We start from the raw sequence: 18,744 nt of genomic DNA, 5'->3' as shown, positions 1-18,744 counted from the left end.
AGCTCTTCCCAAACCAGTCTCTGCTCCAAGGGTCATGGAACAGGGACCCCGACCTCGAGCCTGTCTTCCCACGTACAAACCTTGCCCGTTCACTTTTCTATCTGTCGTCAAAACAGACTCACGGATTCCTGTACTTTTTCACTTGTTTACAATTTATTACTATTTTTACTTTTATGCTCAAATGGTCCCAGAAGAGGCCCTTCAAGCTGGTGTCTGTGTTTTCTGACATTCCTCCTTAATTTTTTTTCAGCAGTTCTCTCAAGGTTGAATTTACATTCCGTGACATTCACCCACTGTGAGTGTGTAATTCAATGATTCTTGGTAAATTTACAGCTTGCGAAACTATCACCAAAATCCACCTTTAGCACACTGTCATCATACCATCAAGTGCCCTATGTCCATCCGCAGGCCATTTCAACCCTCAGCCCCAGGAAAACAGTAAATCGATTTGTTTCTCTAAGTTTGCTTACACAGGACCGTAGAAGACATTCTCTGGCATCTGGCTTCTGCCATGACACACACAAATGCTTAGGCATGTTATGTCCTTTCGATGACTGCACCCCTTTGACATTATGAAATGTTAAATGCCAGGATGACCTTCTTCATCCCTGGGCACCTTTGCTATGAAATCACCTCAGTCTGATATTAAGGTGGCCACATCAGCTTTCTTCCGACTGCCGTTAGCAGCACTTACCTTCTCCCATTTTTTCACTTTGTGTGAGACACTTTCTATTTGTGTCTCTACTTTTTTTTTAAAGATTTGTTTTTAGGCCATCTCTACACCCAACGTGGGTCTCGAACTCACAATCCCAAGATCAAGAGTCACAGCCTCCACTGGCTGAGCGACCCCGACGCCCCTATTTGTGTCTTCACATTTAAGGGGTGTTTCTTGCAGACTGCATGTAGTTAGGTCTCGCCTTTTAATCTCATCTTACAACCTCAAACATTTAATCAGCGGAAAACCGTATGATCATCTAAACAGATGCAGAAAAAGCATTTGACAAAACCCAAAATCCATTCCTGATAAAAACTCTGATGGAATTTACAAAAAAGATACCAGAGGGGCACCTGGCTGGCTCAGCTGGCGAAGCATACGAGTCTTGATCTTGGGATCGTGAATCCGAGCCCCATGTTGGGTGTAGAGATCACTTAAAAGTAAAATGTTTAGGGGTCAAGAAATGATATCGAGGTTCACGAATTCAAGCCCTGCATTAGGCTCTCTGCTGTCGGCACGGAGCCCACTGTGGATCCTCTGTCTCCCGCTCTCTGCCCATCCCCCGCTCGCGTTCTCTCGTTCTCTCTCTCTCTCAAAATACATGTTTTTTTAAAAAATGTTAATCTTTACAAAAGATTACAAATGCTCACAAAAATGGGAAAACAAATGTTTACAAAACAAATGTGAAATCTTTAGAAACAGTAACAAAGAAACAAAAAAGATCCCAGAACAACCGTCTCTGGTGACTCTGCAAGATTTAAGATCAATATATGAAAATCAGTTGTGGGGGCACCTGGGTGGCCCAGTCAGCTGAGTGTCCGACTCTTGATTTTGGCTCAGGTCATGATCTCACAGTTTGTGAGTTCGAGGCCTACGTCAGGCTCTCCACAGACAGCACGGAGCCTGCTTGGGATTCTCTCCCCCTCTCTCTCTCAAAATAAACAAACATTTAAAAAAGCTTCGTAAAAATTAGTTGTATTTCTATATACGATTGACCCTTGAACAATACAGGGTTAGGGGCACTGACTCTCCCATACAGTCAAAAATCCTCGCGTAAATTTGGATCCCCCCAAAACTTAACTACTAAGAGCCTAATAGCCTACTGTTGACAACAATCCTTAGCGATACGTAAACAATTAACACACACTTTGTATGTTGTAGGTATCATATGCTGCATTCTTTCAATAAGGCCAGACAAAAGGAAACGTTAAGAAAATCTTAAGAGAAAGTACATTTATAGTAGCATATACGTTTTCATATTTTTTCCTTGTTTGTGTATTTATAAAAAATAAACCCACATAGAGATGGACCCACACAGTTCGAACTTGTGTTGTTCAAGGGTCACCTGTACTAGCAATCAACACACGGAGACTGAAATTTTAAAAGCTCTGTTCACCCACACGAGCCAAAAGACGGAAGAAACCCAGTGTCCGTGACTCATGGACAGGTGAGAAAGTGTGGTCCGTCCACCCAATGGAGTGCTACTCAGCCTCAGCCTCAAAAGAGGACTCCTGCCGCCTGCCGCCACACGGGTGAACTCCGAGTAGACCAAGTGCAATTAGCCAGTTACGAAGGGACGGATGCTCTGTGACCTCCCTTATGTGAGGCCCCAGGGGAGTCAGATCACGGAGACAGAAGGGAGGTGGTGGGTGTCGGGCTGCCGGAAGGGGGTGCAGAGTGAGTGTGCAACGGGGGCAGAGTTTCAGTCTGGGGAGACGGCAGGGTTCTGGAGATGGGTGGTAGGGACGTTCACGACACTGGGAAGGTCCTCAGTGCCGCAGAAGCACAGACCTCAAAATGGCTCAAAGGGTAAATTTTAGGTTGTTTATTTTATAACAAAAAAACCTATTTATAATAACGTTAAGAAAAAAAAGAAACTGCACAACACTGTTGAAAGAAATGAAACAAGGGGCGCCTGGGTGGCGCAGTCGGTTAAGCGTCCGACTTCAGCCAGGTCACGATCTCGCGGTCCGTGAGTTCGAGCCCCGCGTCGGGCTCTGGGCTGATGGCTCGGAGCCTGGAGCCTGTTTCCGATTCTGTGTCTCCCTGTCTCTCTGTCCCTCCCCCGTTCATGCTCTGTCTCTCTCTGTCCCAAAAATAAAATAAACGTTGAAAAAAAAAAAAAAAAAAAAGAAATGAAACAAGAAATCTGTTTTATTCCACACCGGCCACGCCGAGAGGTGCCCGCGTTCTTTCTTTACTTTCTGACCCAGGCTCCTCCTCTTGTACCACTGCTGTCCCGGCTGTTGCTGAGCTCGGTCTCCAAGGAGCCCTGGTTCCCCCTCGTGGGGAGGAGCGAGGCCAAGGGCTGGGGGCCCAGTGTGCTCACTGCTACCAGGCTGTCGCTGCTGCCACATCTGCTGGAGCACAAGGCTCGACCACAGGAGGGGTCAAGGACCAGATGAGAGCAGGCTGGTGCAGCCAGAGCCTCTGAGGACGTAACACTCACTGCGGGGCCTCGGAGAAGCCTCGGTGACCCCCAACCACATACCCGGCGTCGAAGGAGGACCAGCGAGCGGTTTAACCGTCCCAAGAGCATTGCTGCAGATGAGGCCATCAGCCCTCCGACGTGCTTCAGCTTAAGCAAGCACGTGCTGGGAAAGCTCTGGAAAGAGGAGCCCCTTCCCGAAGGCCCCCCGCCCTCGGCTCCCCAGAGCCCCCGGGAGCGCGCCGGCCAGGCCCCGGCTGCAGCCCCCCGCACGGTGCTGAGGCACCTAAAGGAACACTCGGCTAACTGAGCGCGAACGCAGGCCGGTAACGGGACAGAGTCTGCCTGCACGGCCGCCGGACGCTTGTCAACAGACGCATGCCGTGACCAGACCTCAGCCCTGCTTCTCCATCCTCCCTGCTGCAACGTTCACACTGCCACCGAGAGGTATCTCCAGGGTGCGCCGACTCTGCTGTGAGCATCTGGGGGACAGAAACAGTCCTTCCAAACCCGGCAGGTCCACGGGGCCCAAGGTCATAACACAAAACTACTTTCCCAATACTTCTATTCCACAGTAATCCTCAGACATTTCTGTCATTCTCTGTTTCACATGATCAGCATGCATTCAACAGTTGTGACCTTAAATTCACATTTCATTTTTTTTTAAGGAGGGCTGACTTTCAGCTGATCACAGTGAGGGAGCTGCTGTGCTATGTGGGAAGCCACCACTCAGAAACCGGTCGTCCACGAATGGTTTAAAGCACCAGGTTCCCCCATGAACGTGCGCTGCATGACAGGCAAGGGGGCGGCCTTGCTGCCCAGGACGAGGGGCTCTCGGCACCCAACCCTGGTCCCGACGCACCAGGGCCAGCCGGCAGGGCCGGCGGGGGACCAGCCATCCGAGGCCATCGAGGCCCCGTGGCGCTGTCCTATCATTCCGCCTGGGCAGGATTCTGACTCAGAGGTGGTCAGTCATAATCCCACAGATGGCACCTTCGCCCCATTGGAGCCTCGGCCAAGCACATACACCAGGTGTCTGGACTGCGCCTCCTCTGGACTGAGGATCACCATGGCAACCACGCCCCGCCAGTGGGGTACAGCTAACTTGTCTCACAGTGGTCCAAACCCAGCTCACGTTCCCTGAGGGGGGAACAACCCAACGTTTGGTGAATTCTGCTTCACGACAACAGCAAGAGTTAAATTCACATTTCAAATCTTCCACTTAAATGACTCTTACAAATTATTTTACAACCGCTTGCCTTTGTAAATATCCTAATTGTAAGAGTCGCTCTTCTATATGCCAACATTTTGTCCAAATTCAAATCACCTGGAAGGCCCTGAAACAAGGAGAAGAAAGCACAGCCCCACAAAGCCTCTCCCATGTGCTACCACTGCCAAGTCCATATGCACACTGGGACCTCTCACTGGGGCCTCTCGCTGGGGCCTCTCGCTGGGACCTCTCCCTGGGGCCTCTCGCTGGGACCTCTCGCTGGGACCTCTCGCTGGGGCCTCTCGCTGGGGCCTCTCGCTGGGACCTCTCCCTGGGGCCGCTCGCTGGGACCTCTCGCTGGGACCTCTCCCTGGGACCTCTCGCTGGGGCCTCTCGCTGGGGCCTCTCCCTGGGACCTCTCCCTGGGACCTCTCGCTGGGGCCTCTCACTGGGACCTCTCGCTGGGACGTGCTCATCTGCTCCCACTCTTTTGTTTTTGTTCTTACGAAGTCTCATCATCCTCACGGAAGCAGCAAATGCACACAGCTCTCGCGGGGTAGGGGAGCAGCGCTCGGGAGTCCAGGATACAAAGCATTACATTGTGATTAACTCAACAACACGCCTCGTCATCAACATCCGAAAGACACTAACAGGATGATCCTGAAATTCCAATACAACTATCCTTCTTTCAATTCTCCATCTGCTCCCTTCTAACGTGGCATCCCAGGGGAAATCCCAGCCAGTCAAACAACCACGACCCAGGTTCTCCAGAAGTTCTTGAGAACACGTATGAAATCAGAAGCCAGAGGAACTCTCACCCATAACGGCCAACTCCCCAGGTTGCGTTAAAGTCAAGTCCTTGTTTTCTCACAAAGGAATCTTCTGGCAGTCAACTTCCAGGGAAGAGACATTTCTGCACCTTTCCTCGGAGAATCCTAGGGCACTGAGAACTTAAAGCTGCCCCTTGGCCCCTGGGGACTCACCAGAAAAGAGCAAGAAGGGGAGAAAGAAAAGTCCACAGTGTAACTGTCAGTTATTTCAGGCAAAATACGACACCCAGAAGGTCTGAGCTCCTGAAAAATAGGAACAGTCTTTTTTCAAGAGCTGGTGAAGGGCAGAGGTGACTGGCTGGCTCAGTCGGTTAAGCGTCCGACTCTTGATTTTGGCCCAGATCAAGATTTCGCGGTTCGTGGGCTCAAGCCCCGAGTCAGGTTCTGGGCTGACAGTGAGGGGCCTGAGTTGGATTCTGTCTCTCCCTTTCTCTCTGCCCCTCCCCTGCTCACGCTCACTCTCTCTCCAAATAAATAAACATGAAGAAACAGGTTTAAAAATAAAAGAGCTGGTGAATGGCGGAGAAAGCTGGCGTACCGAATGCTGAACCAGAGCTCCCGGCAGCTAAAGAGCCGGTGGGCGGGCAGGTTCTGGAGCCGATGACAGAGGTGAGACCTGAGTCAGGAGCTCAGAGCCAACAAGTAAGACCCAGCTCACAGAGGGAGAAGCACAGCCCTAAAGACAGACATCTGGAAAGCAACGAGACAGAAAAGGCAGCTACCCTGCAAAAGAAGTCCGCTGGGGTGGGCACAGGCCTCCGACAGGAAAGAAGGCCAACGCGGTGGCACAAGGCCAGAGCGACGGGAGACCACAGACGGGGTGTGTGAGGCCCTCTGGCCGCGGAGGCACCGAGAGATTATCAGCGGTGGTACAGGGAGGTTCACGGTTAGAGTTTCCTGTTGTTATTATTATCTTCTAACCACAAGTGGCAGAAGGAAAGCCCCGGAAGTATTTGAAAGCACGTAAGAGGCGGCCCGACCGGGAGCTGCCGAGCGCCCATTACCTGCCTGCGCTCCCTGCGGGTGAGGCTGTGGCCGTGGAGGACCCGCCAGAGCATGCGCGCCGCGATCTTCGTGTCGATCCAGAGCAGGCGGAAGCCGTGGTAATAGTGCCTCAGCTCGTCCAGGACCCTCTGCCCCAGGGACTTCCTCACGGTCGCCTCCGGCGGGGGGCTGTACACGGGGCCTCCCTCCTCCAGCTTCTTGTTCTTGTCCTTCAAGGACTTGAGGGACTTCTCCACCACAGAGTCGTCACCCAGCGGGGGCGTGGAGTGCCAGCAGCGCGTGGGGAGGAACTGAGGCCCTGTGACCAACAGGCCAGCGGGGGCGGGGGCCCACGGCACTCGGGCCACCGAGCACACGCGCCCGGGCCTCGCAGTCCAGCAGCCACGGGGATCGGTCCTGAAGGACAGGTACACGGGGTGGGCAGGAGTGCAGCAGCGAAACGAGACATTCCTTGGAGAGAGAGGAAAACAGCGATGAGGGGCGACCTCCTGGCACCTCAAACCCGCAAGCACGACACGGGCCAGGCTGCGTCACAACCACACAGACACTCAATCTTCCCAGCACCGACACCGACTCCCCACCGCGTCTGCGTGCCCGGGAAACACATCAGGAGGAAGAGGGGCTGCTGGGAAGGGGCTTGTGCGAGGGACTGAGAGCAGTCGGCCCCCGTGGGCTCACAGGTGGCACCAGGGCACCAAGGGGCCGGGGGCTCGAAGGAAGGGCAGATTGGACACAAATAGCAGAGCTTGGCCCCTGACCCCCGGACTACAGAACCGACCTCGGGGCAGGTCTCCCAGGCGGCTTCCCAGACTTGGGGAATTGGGGGGGGGTGGAGGCAGGGCAGGGAGGTCTGTTCCCTACCAGGTGACTTTCTACGAAGATCTGCAGTTCTTGAGCGAGCCTCGGAAGTTAGCGAGGACGCTCAAATCCACGGGGACCCAAACCCGTGCACTGTCCAGCAGAGACGTTTGTACCAAGTGGCGAAAACCCAACGAATCACGCCCCGCCGCTCCTCCGTCTTCCCCACGCTGCTGCTTCTGCTCAGCCCAGAGCCTCGATGACATCCAGCGCTGGAACACCTTACCTGCACGACTCTTGGAGCCCCGGGATCTCCTTCGTACCCCACCCGTCACACTGGACGACGCTCCCCCCACCCCCGGGAGGCCACAGGCTCCAAGTCAGCTCATAGGCCCGTGCTCATAACCGACACAAGCCCAGCCTCTTCCCGTCGGCTGGAGCATCTCACGGGACCGGGGCTCCGCAGCTGCCCGCCCCATCCCAAATTCCAATCCACTACTTAATGCTGAGACCTCGGGCAAGTTAATTAACCTCTCTCTGTGCTTCGTGAGCGTCCTCTGTAAATGTGTGCAGTAATAGACACGTGAAGTACCCAGAGCGCCAGGTGCATACGACACCCACCAGGGAGCTGGCAGCTGCCAATCGGGGCTGGAGGAAGCCAGGGAACATCCGGTCCAGCTGTACCTCTTACAGGTGGGGAATGCTGAAGGACAGCCAGAGGCGTGCCCGCCTCGGTTCACAGCCTGCATCACGTGGGTGCAGCTGGCACAGGGCACCACCCGCCACCCATCGAGCAACCCCTCAACGGCCTCCTGCCTTCAAAGGGCAGGGTCAGTCCTGTGCCGTGAGCCCCAGAGCCCCACAGTCAACACCTGAGCGGGAAGGGCGCGGCCTTGAACCCACCCTGCCCTGACTGGGTCACAGCTGCCGAGGGACAGGCTGCACAGAGCACAGCAGACCCGCTCGGTCACTTGCGGCTGTGGGACTGTGGCCACAGACTGTGCCTTCTGTGCCTCAGCCTCACCTCCTGATGCAGGGATCAGCCTGCCATCCTGTCTCTGTCGAACTTAATGATCCAGGCTCCCGACACTCAACGAACAAGGAAGCAAGTGGCTTCCACAAGAAGGCGTGATGTCGGCGCTGGACAGCACAGCCAACAGGCGAAAGCAGAGACTCGCGAAAACACAGCAAGCTGAAAGGCACCCAGCATATCCACTGGGGCCAGCGAGGCTCCGGGATCTGGCTATCTTCAAGCACGCTAGAAACTAACATTACCAATATTCTACCCAGAAAGGTTTAGCTGTTTTCAAAAAGCATAATTTTTTTTTTTTTTTTGAAGACAGAGAGTATGAGCAAGGGAAAGGGGCAGAGAGAGAGAGAGAGAGAGAGAGAGAGAGAGAGTATCTTAAGCAGGCTCCACACACAGCACAGAGCCCAACCTCTGTGATCCAAGTAGAAATCAAGAGTCAGACACTCAAGCGACTGAGCCACCCAGGCGCCCAAGCATGCGACTCTTGATCATGGGGTTTGTGAATTCTCAGTTTGCGAGATCGAGCCCCACAATGGGCTTTGCACTAACAGCACGGAGCCCGCCTGGTATCTTCTCTCTCTCTCTCTCTCTCTCTCTCTCAAATAAACAGATGAAATGAAATGAAATGAAAAGAAAAGAAAAGAAAAGAAAAGAAAAGAAAAGAAAAGAAAAGAAAAATCTTAAAAAAAAAGGAGAGAAGTCCTAAGCAGCACCTGGCAGAGGAGTGGTTTGCGGGTCAGAGCATTTCCCAGGCCTCATGGCATCAGCCGCACGAACACAGGATGGCAGGCAGAGGGACCCAGGCCTGCTCTCCCCACAGCACCTTCTGGACCCTTGAAAAGATGCCACAGGCACAACACCTGCGGGCCACCTGACACGTCCCCCTCCCAAGGGGACAGCCCACCCAGACAACGGCCTACGGCTGGGCCACGGAGGGCGCCAACCCTCAACGTGCCACGTTCAGTTCTTCAGGGACATGGCATCAGCAAGGGCGGCGACAGCGGCAACAAGCAAGGGAAGCAGAGGCGGACAATAAAGCCACCGGTCCCAGGACCAGGAGGAATGGTTCCCGAAGCGCAGGGTGCCTCTCTGCCCAGAGACAAGAGGTGACACTGCCCGCAGGACGAGGTGCCCCTCAGCTGGGGAACGGGAGGCCGCCGCCCACGGCACTGGGACCCCTGTTAGCGCCCTCCAGGCCCTGTGGTACCCAGTGCACCCTGCAGGACACTCCGGGGGCCAGGCAAGCACCCGCCACCAACCCTCCGAGTGGTCCCATGCAGGAGCCCGAGAGCCTCACGGCAGCCCCGTCCTCCCGCCGAACGACCCCCTGTGCTTGGGGGGCTTTGCGACCAAGGGGCTGCACTTTACTGGACTCCCTCTCTGCCTTCACTTTTAGGATAAAGGAGGTCAAGGGCAGCTAGATAACGCCCATCGATCGAGTGGTCCTGGATCAGAAACTCCGCAGCCGCTCACGCTCTGGGGTCGGGACCACCAGAGCTGAAAACTGAGATGACAGACCCCCTCACGGGGCGCTGCCACCACACAGGCCCGCGCCACGCACGGACTTCTGTGCCGGGACCGCGTCCACGCCGAGGCTTTTTCATAAACACGGGACAGTCCCGTAAGCGTTTCCTCCTAACCATTTTCTTAAGTTTTCTTTTGTCTAGCTTGCTTTATTGTAAGACCGCAGCATATGATACATATACAAATCACGTGTCAATTGATTCTTCATGTTCAGCAAGGCTTCCGGTCAAGGGCAGGCTGTCAGTAGCTAAGTTCCAGGGAAGTCAAAAGTTACAGGTGCACTTTCGACTGCACAGGGAGGGGCCAGCGCCCCCAGCCCCGCCTTGCGTTCTTGTTCAAGGGTCACCGGTACTCACCTGTGCCATCAAAATAACAAGTAACGTGTGCTGGATGTGATATAAAACTTCAACTCTCACCTATAACTGCTCATTTCAAATGCATGAGTTCAGCAAAACAGCTTTATAGTTCTCATTATGTAACTTTCCTTTTTTTCTTTTTTTTTACATATAATTTTATTTCATTTATTTTTAAGTAATCTACACCCAACGTGGGGCCTGAACTCATGACCGACCCTGAAATCAAGAGTCATATGATCCACAGACTGAGTCAGCCAGGTGCCCCTCATTGCTTAACTTTGTAAAAAAAAGTGTTTAATTTTCTAAAAATTGTTAACTTATAAAAATTCATGTTAATAAAGCACAGAGTGCTTATATTTTAATATGAATATTAAATGCAGGTACATTTGACTCTTAAAAGGTGCCTGAAAAATTCAACACTATTCCTAATAAAAACATTTTCGCGCACTACGAATAAAAAGACATAGCAGAGAGTACTAGAAACAAAGGCCAACCTTCCAGACTCAACACTAGACACTCTACTTCTTGCCTGCAGCTCTTCTGGCGAGACCCGGCTGCGGACAGAACCCAAAAGCAGCAGAAGCAAGAGCTAGACAGAGGAAGAAACACTCGTTGTTACTGTGGCCACGTCCCAGGACCACCCCCACCACTAAGGAAAGGTGTTATAGAAGGAGCTAAAACCTAGTAAAGGGAGCTGTGAGAAGTGGTTGGACACAAGACAGCTGGTAACTTACGTGCCAGCAATAACCACTCAAAAAATGAGACAAGAGGTCCATTAACGAGACCAAATCCAACACATCTGGGAACTGCCTTCAATTAATGCACGTGGCCTACACAAAGAAAGTGACCTTCACGTGAGAGAGAAAAAAGGTCTGTTTAAAAAAAATATTTATTTATTTAGAGAGAGGGACAGAGACAAGCAAAAGAGGGGCAGAGAGACAGGGAGAGAGAGAGAGAATCCCAAGCAGACTCTGAGCTGTCACCACACAGCCCACTGTGGGGCTCGAATCCACGGACCGTGAGATCATGACCTGAGTCGAAGTCGGACGCTTAGCTGACTGAGCCAAGCCACTCAGGGGCCCCTCTCCAGATGAGGTAACAAATTAACGATCTCAAATGAGTAAAAAAACTTAAAAGCCCCCATGGTTCCATGGGCAAGACGCTGTGAGGGGCCACCTGGATGGCACCTGGGAAGGGGGTCCTGCACTCTCCCAACAGGGAGAATCAGGGATGGAAGGGAGAGACAGGCTCCACTCTGGGTGTCTGGGACAAGGGCCTGGTATCAGGAAGAAAGGTCTGGGCATCCCACCACGTAGGTGAGGGGGATCAGAAAGAAACTGTGCTCAGGGATGCTGGGCAGAGGGAATGCAGGTGGGAGAGAACAGGAACCCTGAGAGAAGTTCAAGTCCATTTGCGACAGCGGACAGGGAAGAGTGGATGCCACTCCCTCCAGGAAGCCCTCCAAGCCTCACAACAGTATCACAGACTTCTCACCAGAGGGAAGGGCTAAATCCACACTCCAGACATATCCCCAGAACCAGGTGGGGGTAAGTAAGCCCTGCGGCCACCACTCGCTCAACATGACGCTCCGTGAAGGACCAAACGGGGTTCAAGCGAGGGTCTAGTGTGTTCACCGAGGGAGCCCCACACCTGCAATGCTGCGTGGAGCACCCAACGTCTTTTTGCAAAGTCCATGAAAAGCCACTGAAAACAGCAGCCGTGTGAGCAGGGCAAAGCACGCGGTGCGAAGTACCCGGCGCAGCTTTCCAAAACAGACGTGCGAGGGCGTCTGGGTGGCTCAGTGGGAAGTCAGATGCTCAACTTCGGCTCAGGTCGGGATCTCACGGTTTGTGAGTTCAAGCCCCGCGTCAGGCTTGCTGACATCAGCACAGAGCGATCGTCTGTCCCCCCCATCTCTGCCACTCCCCTGCTCACACTCTCGCACTCTCGCAAAACTAAATAAAAAGCATTTAAATAAACAAATAAAAAACAGATGCGTGAACAAAAGACCAGAATAAAATACATCAAAATGCTAACAATATTTGTAACAGACACTGAAATTATGAATGTTTATTTTCCAAAGACCCACTAACATGTGGTTATGTTTCAAAATGAAAAGATAAAGGGTGAAAAGAAAGAAAAACAAAAACAGCAAAGCAGGAGGTACTGTCTCCCCACAATCAGGAGTCACATGTCACTCGAGCACTTCCAAGCTCCCGCTTACAGAAGGACGGTAAGTGACGATTTACTTACAAGTGGCTTATCAACCCCACGGCGTTGGCACAACTGAGACAAGCGGGCTCTCCCAGACTACCTATGACAGAGACAAAGAAAAAGCAAGAAAATTAGTGTCAAACCAGGCGTTTTATACCAACACCACCTTTTAGAGCCCGAAAGGGTGCCCCGTGTCTTTCACAGAGTACGTGTCTGGAAGCGTGTTCCGAGTGCCGGAAGGTTTCAGGGTGTTGCTAAGCGAAGGGACACATTAGGAACACGGTGTCTTGGGGTAGCTCTAGGGAAGAAGGGGGACCTGAGGCAGCCCCTGGCCTCACGCACCCCTACCGGGGACACCGGGCTCCACCAGCCGAGGGCCCAGAGCCCGGGCCTGAAGGTCTCCCCAGGCGGGACCCCTCCCTACTCGCTCCAGCTGCTGCGCAGTTGCGCGGGACCCCCCAGTGCACAGACAGCCCCACAGGGCAAGCAAGGGCCTGATCCAAAGGGCCCCCCAACTTCTCTGCCCACAGGAGGGCGAGGGTTATGAGAACCACTCGTAGACCAAACACCGCAAGTAAACCATATCTTGGATAAACACTACCGCTGAGCGTACAGCACGCTTTTAGGATTTTCGTGTAGTTTTGACACTTTCCCTGAGCATAAATTCCAAGTCCAGTCACACGACCTGTGCTCAGACCCTGTGCTGCGGACACAAGCGGTGGAGGGGACGAGACAGGCACTGGCAATCCTGGGGCGGCAGGGCCACAGGCACCGTGCTGGCAGGGCAGAGCAGGGCTGGAAAGCCGGGCCAGCACCCTAAGACCCTCAGGCAGCAGGAGTGCACAGAGCGGGCTTGGGGTGCCGAGGCCTTACTCGGGGAGCCAGCGTGAGAAGGGAGGAGAGAAGACAGGCACGGCAGGGGACAGGTGCCGACTCCTGGACAAGCTCGGAGCAGACCAGGCAGGGCAGATCCAAGCTGCTCCCAGTGGATCCTCTGGAGACACACACTTCCCCTTGTCACTTTATGTAACTCAGAAGGAGCCCGATGTCATCATAGGCAACTCTCATATTCCCATCAAACATTAAATTTAGGACCTTGTAGTATGAGTGACAGCCTTGTTTTAAGCTGGGGTCTGGGCTCACATGTGGTCACTGTGGTTCGTAAAGTAACCTTTTCCATTTCAAACACCACATTTCCAATCACACCAAGTCTTTCTCACTCTAGCTGAGGACCAAACAGAGGACTCCCAGACTTGGACCAGCCCCCTGCCCTGCACACTTCCCCCCTTGCACCCCCACCCTGGACACCCCCCCCCCCACACACACACCCCTGCGCTGGACCAGCCCCCTGCCCTGCACACCCCCCCACCCCTTGTCCTGGGTCTGCTCTCTGCATCCCTGCCCTGCACACCCTCCATATCCTCTTCCCTGGGCCAGCCCCCTGCCCTGTACACTCCCCCAGTGCACCCCCACCCTGGACACCCACCCCTGCATTCCCATCCTGGGCTGCCCCCCACACCCCTGCCCTACGCACTCCCCTGCACACTGCCCCCCCCCCCCCCCGCAGCAAGCACACAAGCCATCACCCCCAGCAAGCACACAAGCCATCACAGCTCCCAGAGCTGCTGGCCTACCCCCCATCTCTACATTGTGTGAACTGTGCATCCCAGTCCCACCTGGTCCCTTCCCACAATCTCCCCACTCCGAAGGCTTCCCTGGCCCTCTGAGAAACCCCATTCCTGGAGGTGATGGGGACTCTTGAGATATGGCTCATGGGTGGGCCACTCTTTCCTTCTAGAAGTCCTTTTGTTTTGTTTTTTTCCCAACAACCCATTCTCCAGCACCAACTGGGCAACCCACGATTCAATTCTTTTTTTTTTCCTTTAACGTTTTATTTTATTTTTCGAGAGACAGAGCACGAGCAGGGGAGGGGCACAGAGAAAGGGAGACACAGAATCCAACACAGGCTTGAGGCTCTGAGCTGTCAGCACAGATCCCGACACGGGGCTCGAACTCATGAACTGTGATATCATGACCTGAGCCACCCAGGCGCCCCAACCACCATTCAATTCTGACTCTATCCGGAGTTAATGCAAACCCACTGGTTAAGCACTCAGCACAAGACTGCTTCACTAGGGACACCAGCTGCAAGCAGGGTCCCCAGGCCACCCACACATCTGCCAGCTACAGATTTGGGGGTTCTTACGATCACCTTCAGTTTTGTTAATTCTCCAGAACAGCACAGAACTCAGCAAAGTGTTCTGCCTACTATTAGAGTTTATTAGACAGGACAGGAAAAACAGCCAGACGGTGAGGTACCCAAGGAAGGTCTCCAAGACTCCTAAGGGCAGGAGCCTCTGTCCCTGTGGGGTCCACATCTGCAGAAGCCACCAACTCCGAGGCTCCCCAAGCCTCCCTAGTCAAGAGTCATCCTCACTTACCTAGGCGTGACTGACTACAGCCTCGGCCTCTGGTGCCTGAACTCAATCCCCAGATCCCTTCCCATCTCTGAAGGTCGGGGCTGGGCTGGAAGAGCCAACCCTCTAATCTCAGGTACCTTGTTAGCATAGGTGTGAAGAAAGGGGGCTCATTATAAATAACACAAAACACCGCTTTGTTGCAGGAACTATCAAAGGTTCTAAGAGCTCTGCTGGGAACAGGGACAGGGCACAGACCAAGTGTATTTCATCATATCCCACACCTTCTCCACCTGGTTTCCAGGAGACAGGGCTCTCTGGGTTCTCTCCACCAGCTGCTCCAGGCAGGATCCTCCCTACCCACCCTCCAGCACCTTCCCCGGCACCCTGCATTGGAATACCTGTGAGCATAGGAGACTCTGAGGTCCCTTGAGCACTTCCCATCCAACAGCTCTGAGAACCCAGGGCTTGCCCCGGCCTGCTCCTCCCCGAGTCCTCCCCGAGTCCTCCCCGGTTTCGATAGTCGCCAAAGGCCAAGACCTCACGGCTCTCACCCAGTCTGTGGCAAACCCGGTCAGTCCCCCCGCTACAGGGCCCCAGCCCACTCCCAAGTATGTGCCCCACACAGCAACTTCCAAAGCATGGCACAAAAAGGGGGTGAAAAGTAACTCCCCACTGTGGAGAAATCTGACAAATACTACCTCCGCCCAGTGATCAAGGTCAATACTGACTACAAAACTCATCTTGCTAGCAGGCATCCTAAACACGATGTGATGAGGACATCACACCTGTGATCTTCCTCCCCAAAACACATAACCCCAGTCTAACCATGAAAAAATGCCAAACGTGGGACACCTGGGTGGCTCAGTCGGTTAAGCGTCCGACTTCAGCTCAGGTCATGATCTCATGGTCTGTGAGCTCGAGCCCCGTGTCAGGCTCTGTGCTGACAGCTCAGAGCCTGGAGCCTGCTTCCGATTCTGTGTCTCCCTCTCTCTCTGCCCCTCTCCCACTCACACTCTGTCTCTCAAAAAGAAAAAAGAAAAATTAAAAACTAAAAAAAGAAAAAGAAACAGAAAAAATGCCAAACAAATCCCAATAGAGGGGCATTCTACACTAGATCTAAACAGTCCTCAGAACTGTCAAGGAAAGCCTGAGCAACGTGTCACAGCCAAGACTATAAAGAGAAATAACAACTACATGTAACGTGGTGTCCTGGGTAAGATCCTGGGACAAAGAAAGACATCAGAGTAAAATGTGTGCAAATTAAACAAGTAAAGGAAATGTTTCCAACAAGTAGAAAAGTACGTGCGGAATAAAGATAGAGTATGTAAATCACAAAACAAAAATCAGAAGAAAGTATGGAACACAACGAAAGGAATCCGAATACAGTATAGGACCTCAGTCGATAATAATGCTTCAAAGTTGGTTTACTAATTACGACAACGAGCCATACTGATAAAAGAAGTTAACGATGGGGAAAAGTGCTCCAGAGAAGGACTGCTGTGCCCAGCTGGGAGTGCCATTTCGGAGGGTTTGGGACTGCGCCCCACGGTCCAGTCTTGGGTCTCACAGGCTCTGGATTCCCTGTTGGTCCCGCAGCAACCCGGAGGTCTGACCCCCTCTCAGCCCCCTCCTGTGTAATACAGAACAGTGCCAACTACAGGAAACGCCGGTGGTCCCAGAACGATGCCACCACAGGTCAAACTCCGCTAACTTGTAAACTGTGAACACGCCACAGAGCCGTGAAGTGGCCAAACCATTTTCATTACCATCCTAAACACGGAAAACTCTGAGGGCAGGTGGTAAGATGGGAGGCTGACGGGGCACCTAGACCATTCACACCGTCAGTTCTTGCGGCCCAATGCCCTTCCCATGGCTCCAAAGTTCTAAGAAGCCAACCAGCCATCACTTAAAAATTACAAGAATCGTGTTTCTTGGGAGTGCTTTTGTGAATTGTACAGTACCTTGAAATTTATTTTACTTGAATCTAAATTTTGTAGGGCAAGTCCCAATCTTACAAATAAGGAACTCAGAAAGGTTAATGTCAAAGGGGAGAGAGTCAGAAAGGGGGTGTGGGCTGCTGACATGTGAACCCCTAAGAGCCCCGAGTTAGGTGTGATCTGTGTGGACAGCTAGGGTCACAGAGCCTGGGGGTACAAAGGGGCCAGCCTGGGGCCATGCACGGCAAGGCCTGGGGCCCCTCTACACATGCCCCACACAGTCCTATACGGATATCGGTCCCACGGATGTCCCACAAGGCGGCAGACCCAGGCCGTCTCTTGTGAAGAGTCCTAAACGTGGCCCAAGGGCACGACTGTCCTCGTGAGTGAATACCACGTTCCACCAAGCTTAACCACGAGAGGAGCGCCCAGACAGCCCCAGGGCTGGCCGTCAGCGCGCTCCCTTCAAAAAACTTTCCCAAACCCGCTCTGGACGCAGCGGCCAGCAGCCGGGCGGCTAAGGTCACAGCGCGAGTGAGTCACAGGCCGCCGCCCGCGCCGGGCCGCCCCGCACGCGGCACTCACGCCCCGGCAACCGGCTGGTCGGGGCGGGGCGGAGGGGCGAGGCCGCCCCAAGTCCCGGCCCGGCGTGACCCCAGCCCCGGGCCGCGCCCGAGCGCCCCGACCCACCCACCCCACCGGGGCGCCGCCTCGCGCCGGGGAGTCGCGGGGCCGCTGGGCCCGAGGCCCTCTGCCGCCCGCCGGTCTCGGCCCCGGCCGGGACACCCGGACCCCCCTGCTCCGGCCCTCTTAACGCCCCTGGCCCCCGGGTCCCATCCCAGCCCCTGGACCCCCGCCGCTGCCGCTGCCGCCGCCGGCCCCGGCGCTGTCCCGGCTCCCAGCCCCCACCCGGCCCCGGCCGGCTGCTTACCCCTCGGGGCGGCGGCGCGGGGCGGCGGCAGGCGAACGGGCCCCCGGCCGCGGCAGCTCCTCAGTAAGATGGACGCCATGTGCCCGGCTGCGGCGGCCGCTCCGGCCTCCTGCTGCTGCCTCCCCGTCCTCCGCGGCGGCCGCGACTGCTCGCCGGCCCGCCGGCGCCTCGGCCCGCCCGCGCGGACGGTTGAGGGCGGCGGTTGGCTCCCGGCGGCCGACACTCAGCTCAACGACCCGGCACCGGCGGCAGCCATGTCCCGGCACAGCGTCCGGCGGCGCGGGGCGGGGCGGCCGGGCCGCCGCTCCCATTGGGCCCCTCGGGCGCCCGCCGCCCTCCAGGTGCGGGGCGGGCCCGCGCCTCCGCGGACTACGGGTCCCGGCATGCCCCGCGACGGCCGGCCCCCGAGGGCGCGCGGCATTCTGGGTCTCAGCGCGCAGCCGGCGCGCGGCCGGGCGTGCCCGCTGCGCACGCGTGCTGGGCCCTTCCGCGTCCGAGCGGCGGTGGCTCGGCGTCCGGCCGCGGGGACGCTTTCGGGGAGGGCCCTGCGGAGGCTGAATGGCCCGGCTGGAATGGCTGACCCTTGGTCGGTCTCGGATCCGGCCCAGGGCGGCGCCCCTACCTCGCGGCCCGGCCCACCGGGCTGACCGCTCAAACGCCTGCTCCCAGATCTCTCCGTGCAGGACCTTTGAGCCCCACACTCCCCTTTCCTAAGACGGTGTCCTATCCGCGAAGGTCGTGCGGGGATGGATGAGGTGACGCAGGGAAGGCAGGCTGGGCGAAATGGGGTGGCCAGCTCCTGGGGCCCAGTGGACAAGGTCTTCCCCGGAAGGCCACTCCCACCAGCCTGCGCTCCAGCCCAGTGGCACCAGGCGCTTTCTCGGGACGCGCCACACTGCTTCCGCCCTCCCATGCTTTGCTCCTCTCCGACCTTTTGCTTGGAAGGTGTTTTCCCTCCTTCTGGCCTCTTCTGCCCGACTCTTTTTCGCTAATGTTATCCCAGGGTGTCGCTTGGTGAAGGTCCTGCAGTGCGTGCTCAGTGCAAATCTGTTCTCCGGGGTGCGCGAATGTGGAACTCCTGGTCTTAGCAGGCTCCCCACTCTAAAGAGACTGAATTTGGCTGAATGGCGTTCTCCCTAGGAGGCTCCTCCAGCACTCAGCCCTCACCTTCAGGAAGAAATAGCCCGCCTGAAGTGGTTTTCCTGCACCAGAACTGCCTGACGCTGGACTGGGATGGGTCTGCAGTCCCCATCTCAGGTGGGAGAAAATGGAGCTAGGTAGTACAGGGCACTTGGGAGATGATAGGCGGTGCTTGCATTGGCACTGGGCAGTGAGACTTCAACTGC

At 55.1% G+C, this 18,744-nt stretch overlaps 1 protein-coding gene across 4 annotated transcripts in view; it reads right to left on the bottom strand.

Annotated features, from left to right (window-relative positions):
* LETM1 (leucine zipper and EF-hand containing transmembrane protein 1) overlaps positions 1-17,697 on the bottom strand; it is a 37,366-nt gene extending 19,669 nt beyond the window's left edge. For 2 of the 4 annotated variants that reach the window (XM_042985144.1, XM_042985145.1), the window contains exons 1-3: positions 17,399-17,697; positions 12,150-12,210; positions 6,188-6,638 (exon numbers count right to left, since the gene is read on the bottom strand). In XM_042985144.1, the coding sequence (XP_042841078.1) occupies positions 6,188-6,638; positions 12,150-12,210; positions 17,399-17,477 (591 nt within the window). In that variant the 5' untranslated portion in view covers positions 17,478-17,697. Of the gene's footprint in view, positions 1-6,187; positions 6,639-12,149; positions 12,211-17,398 lie in introns of those variants that run through there. The other 2 variants (XM_042985143.1, XM_042985146.1) reach the window with 2 other exon arrangements.
* Between the last annotated feature and the right edge of the window lie 1,047 nt (positions 17,698-18,744).

The sequence above is a fragment of the Panthera tigris genome, chromosome B1 (genome assembly GCF_018350195.1).
Source record: "Panthera tigris isolate Pti1 chromosome B1, P.tigris_Pti1_mat1.1, whole genome shotgun sequence".
Lineage (NCBI taxonomy): Eukaryota > Metazoa > Chordata > Mammalia > Carnivora > Felidae > Panthera > Panthera tigris.
Note: the sequence above shows the minus strand (reverse complement) of the source record. Positions and strands in the feature narration are given on the sequence as shown.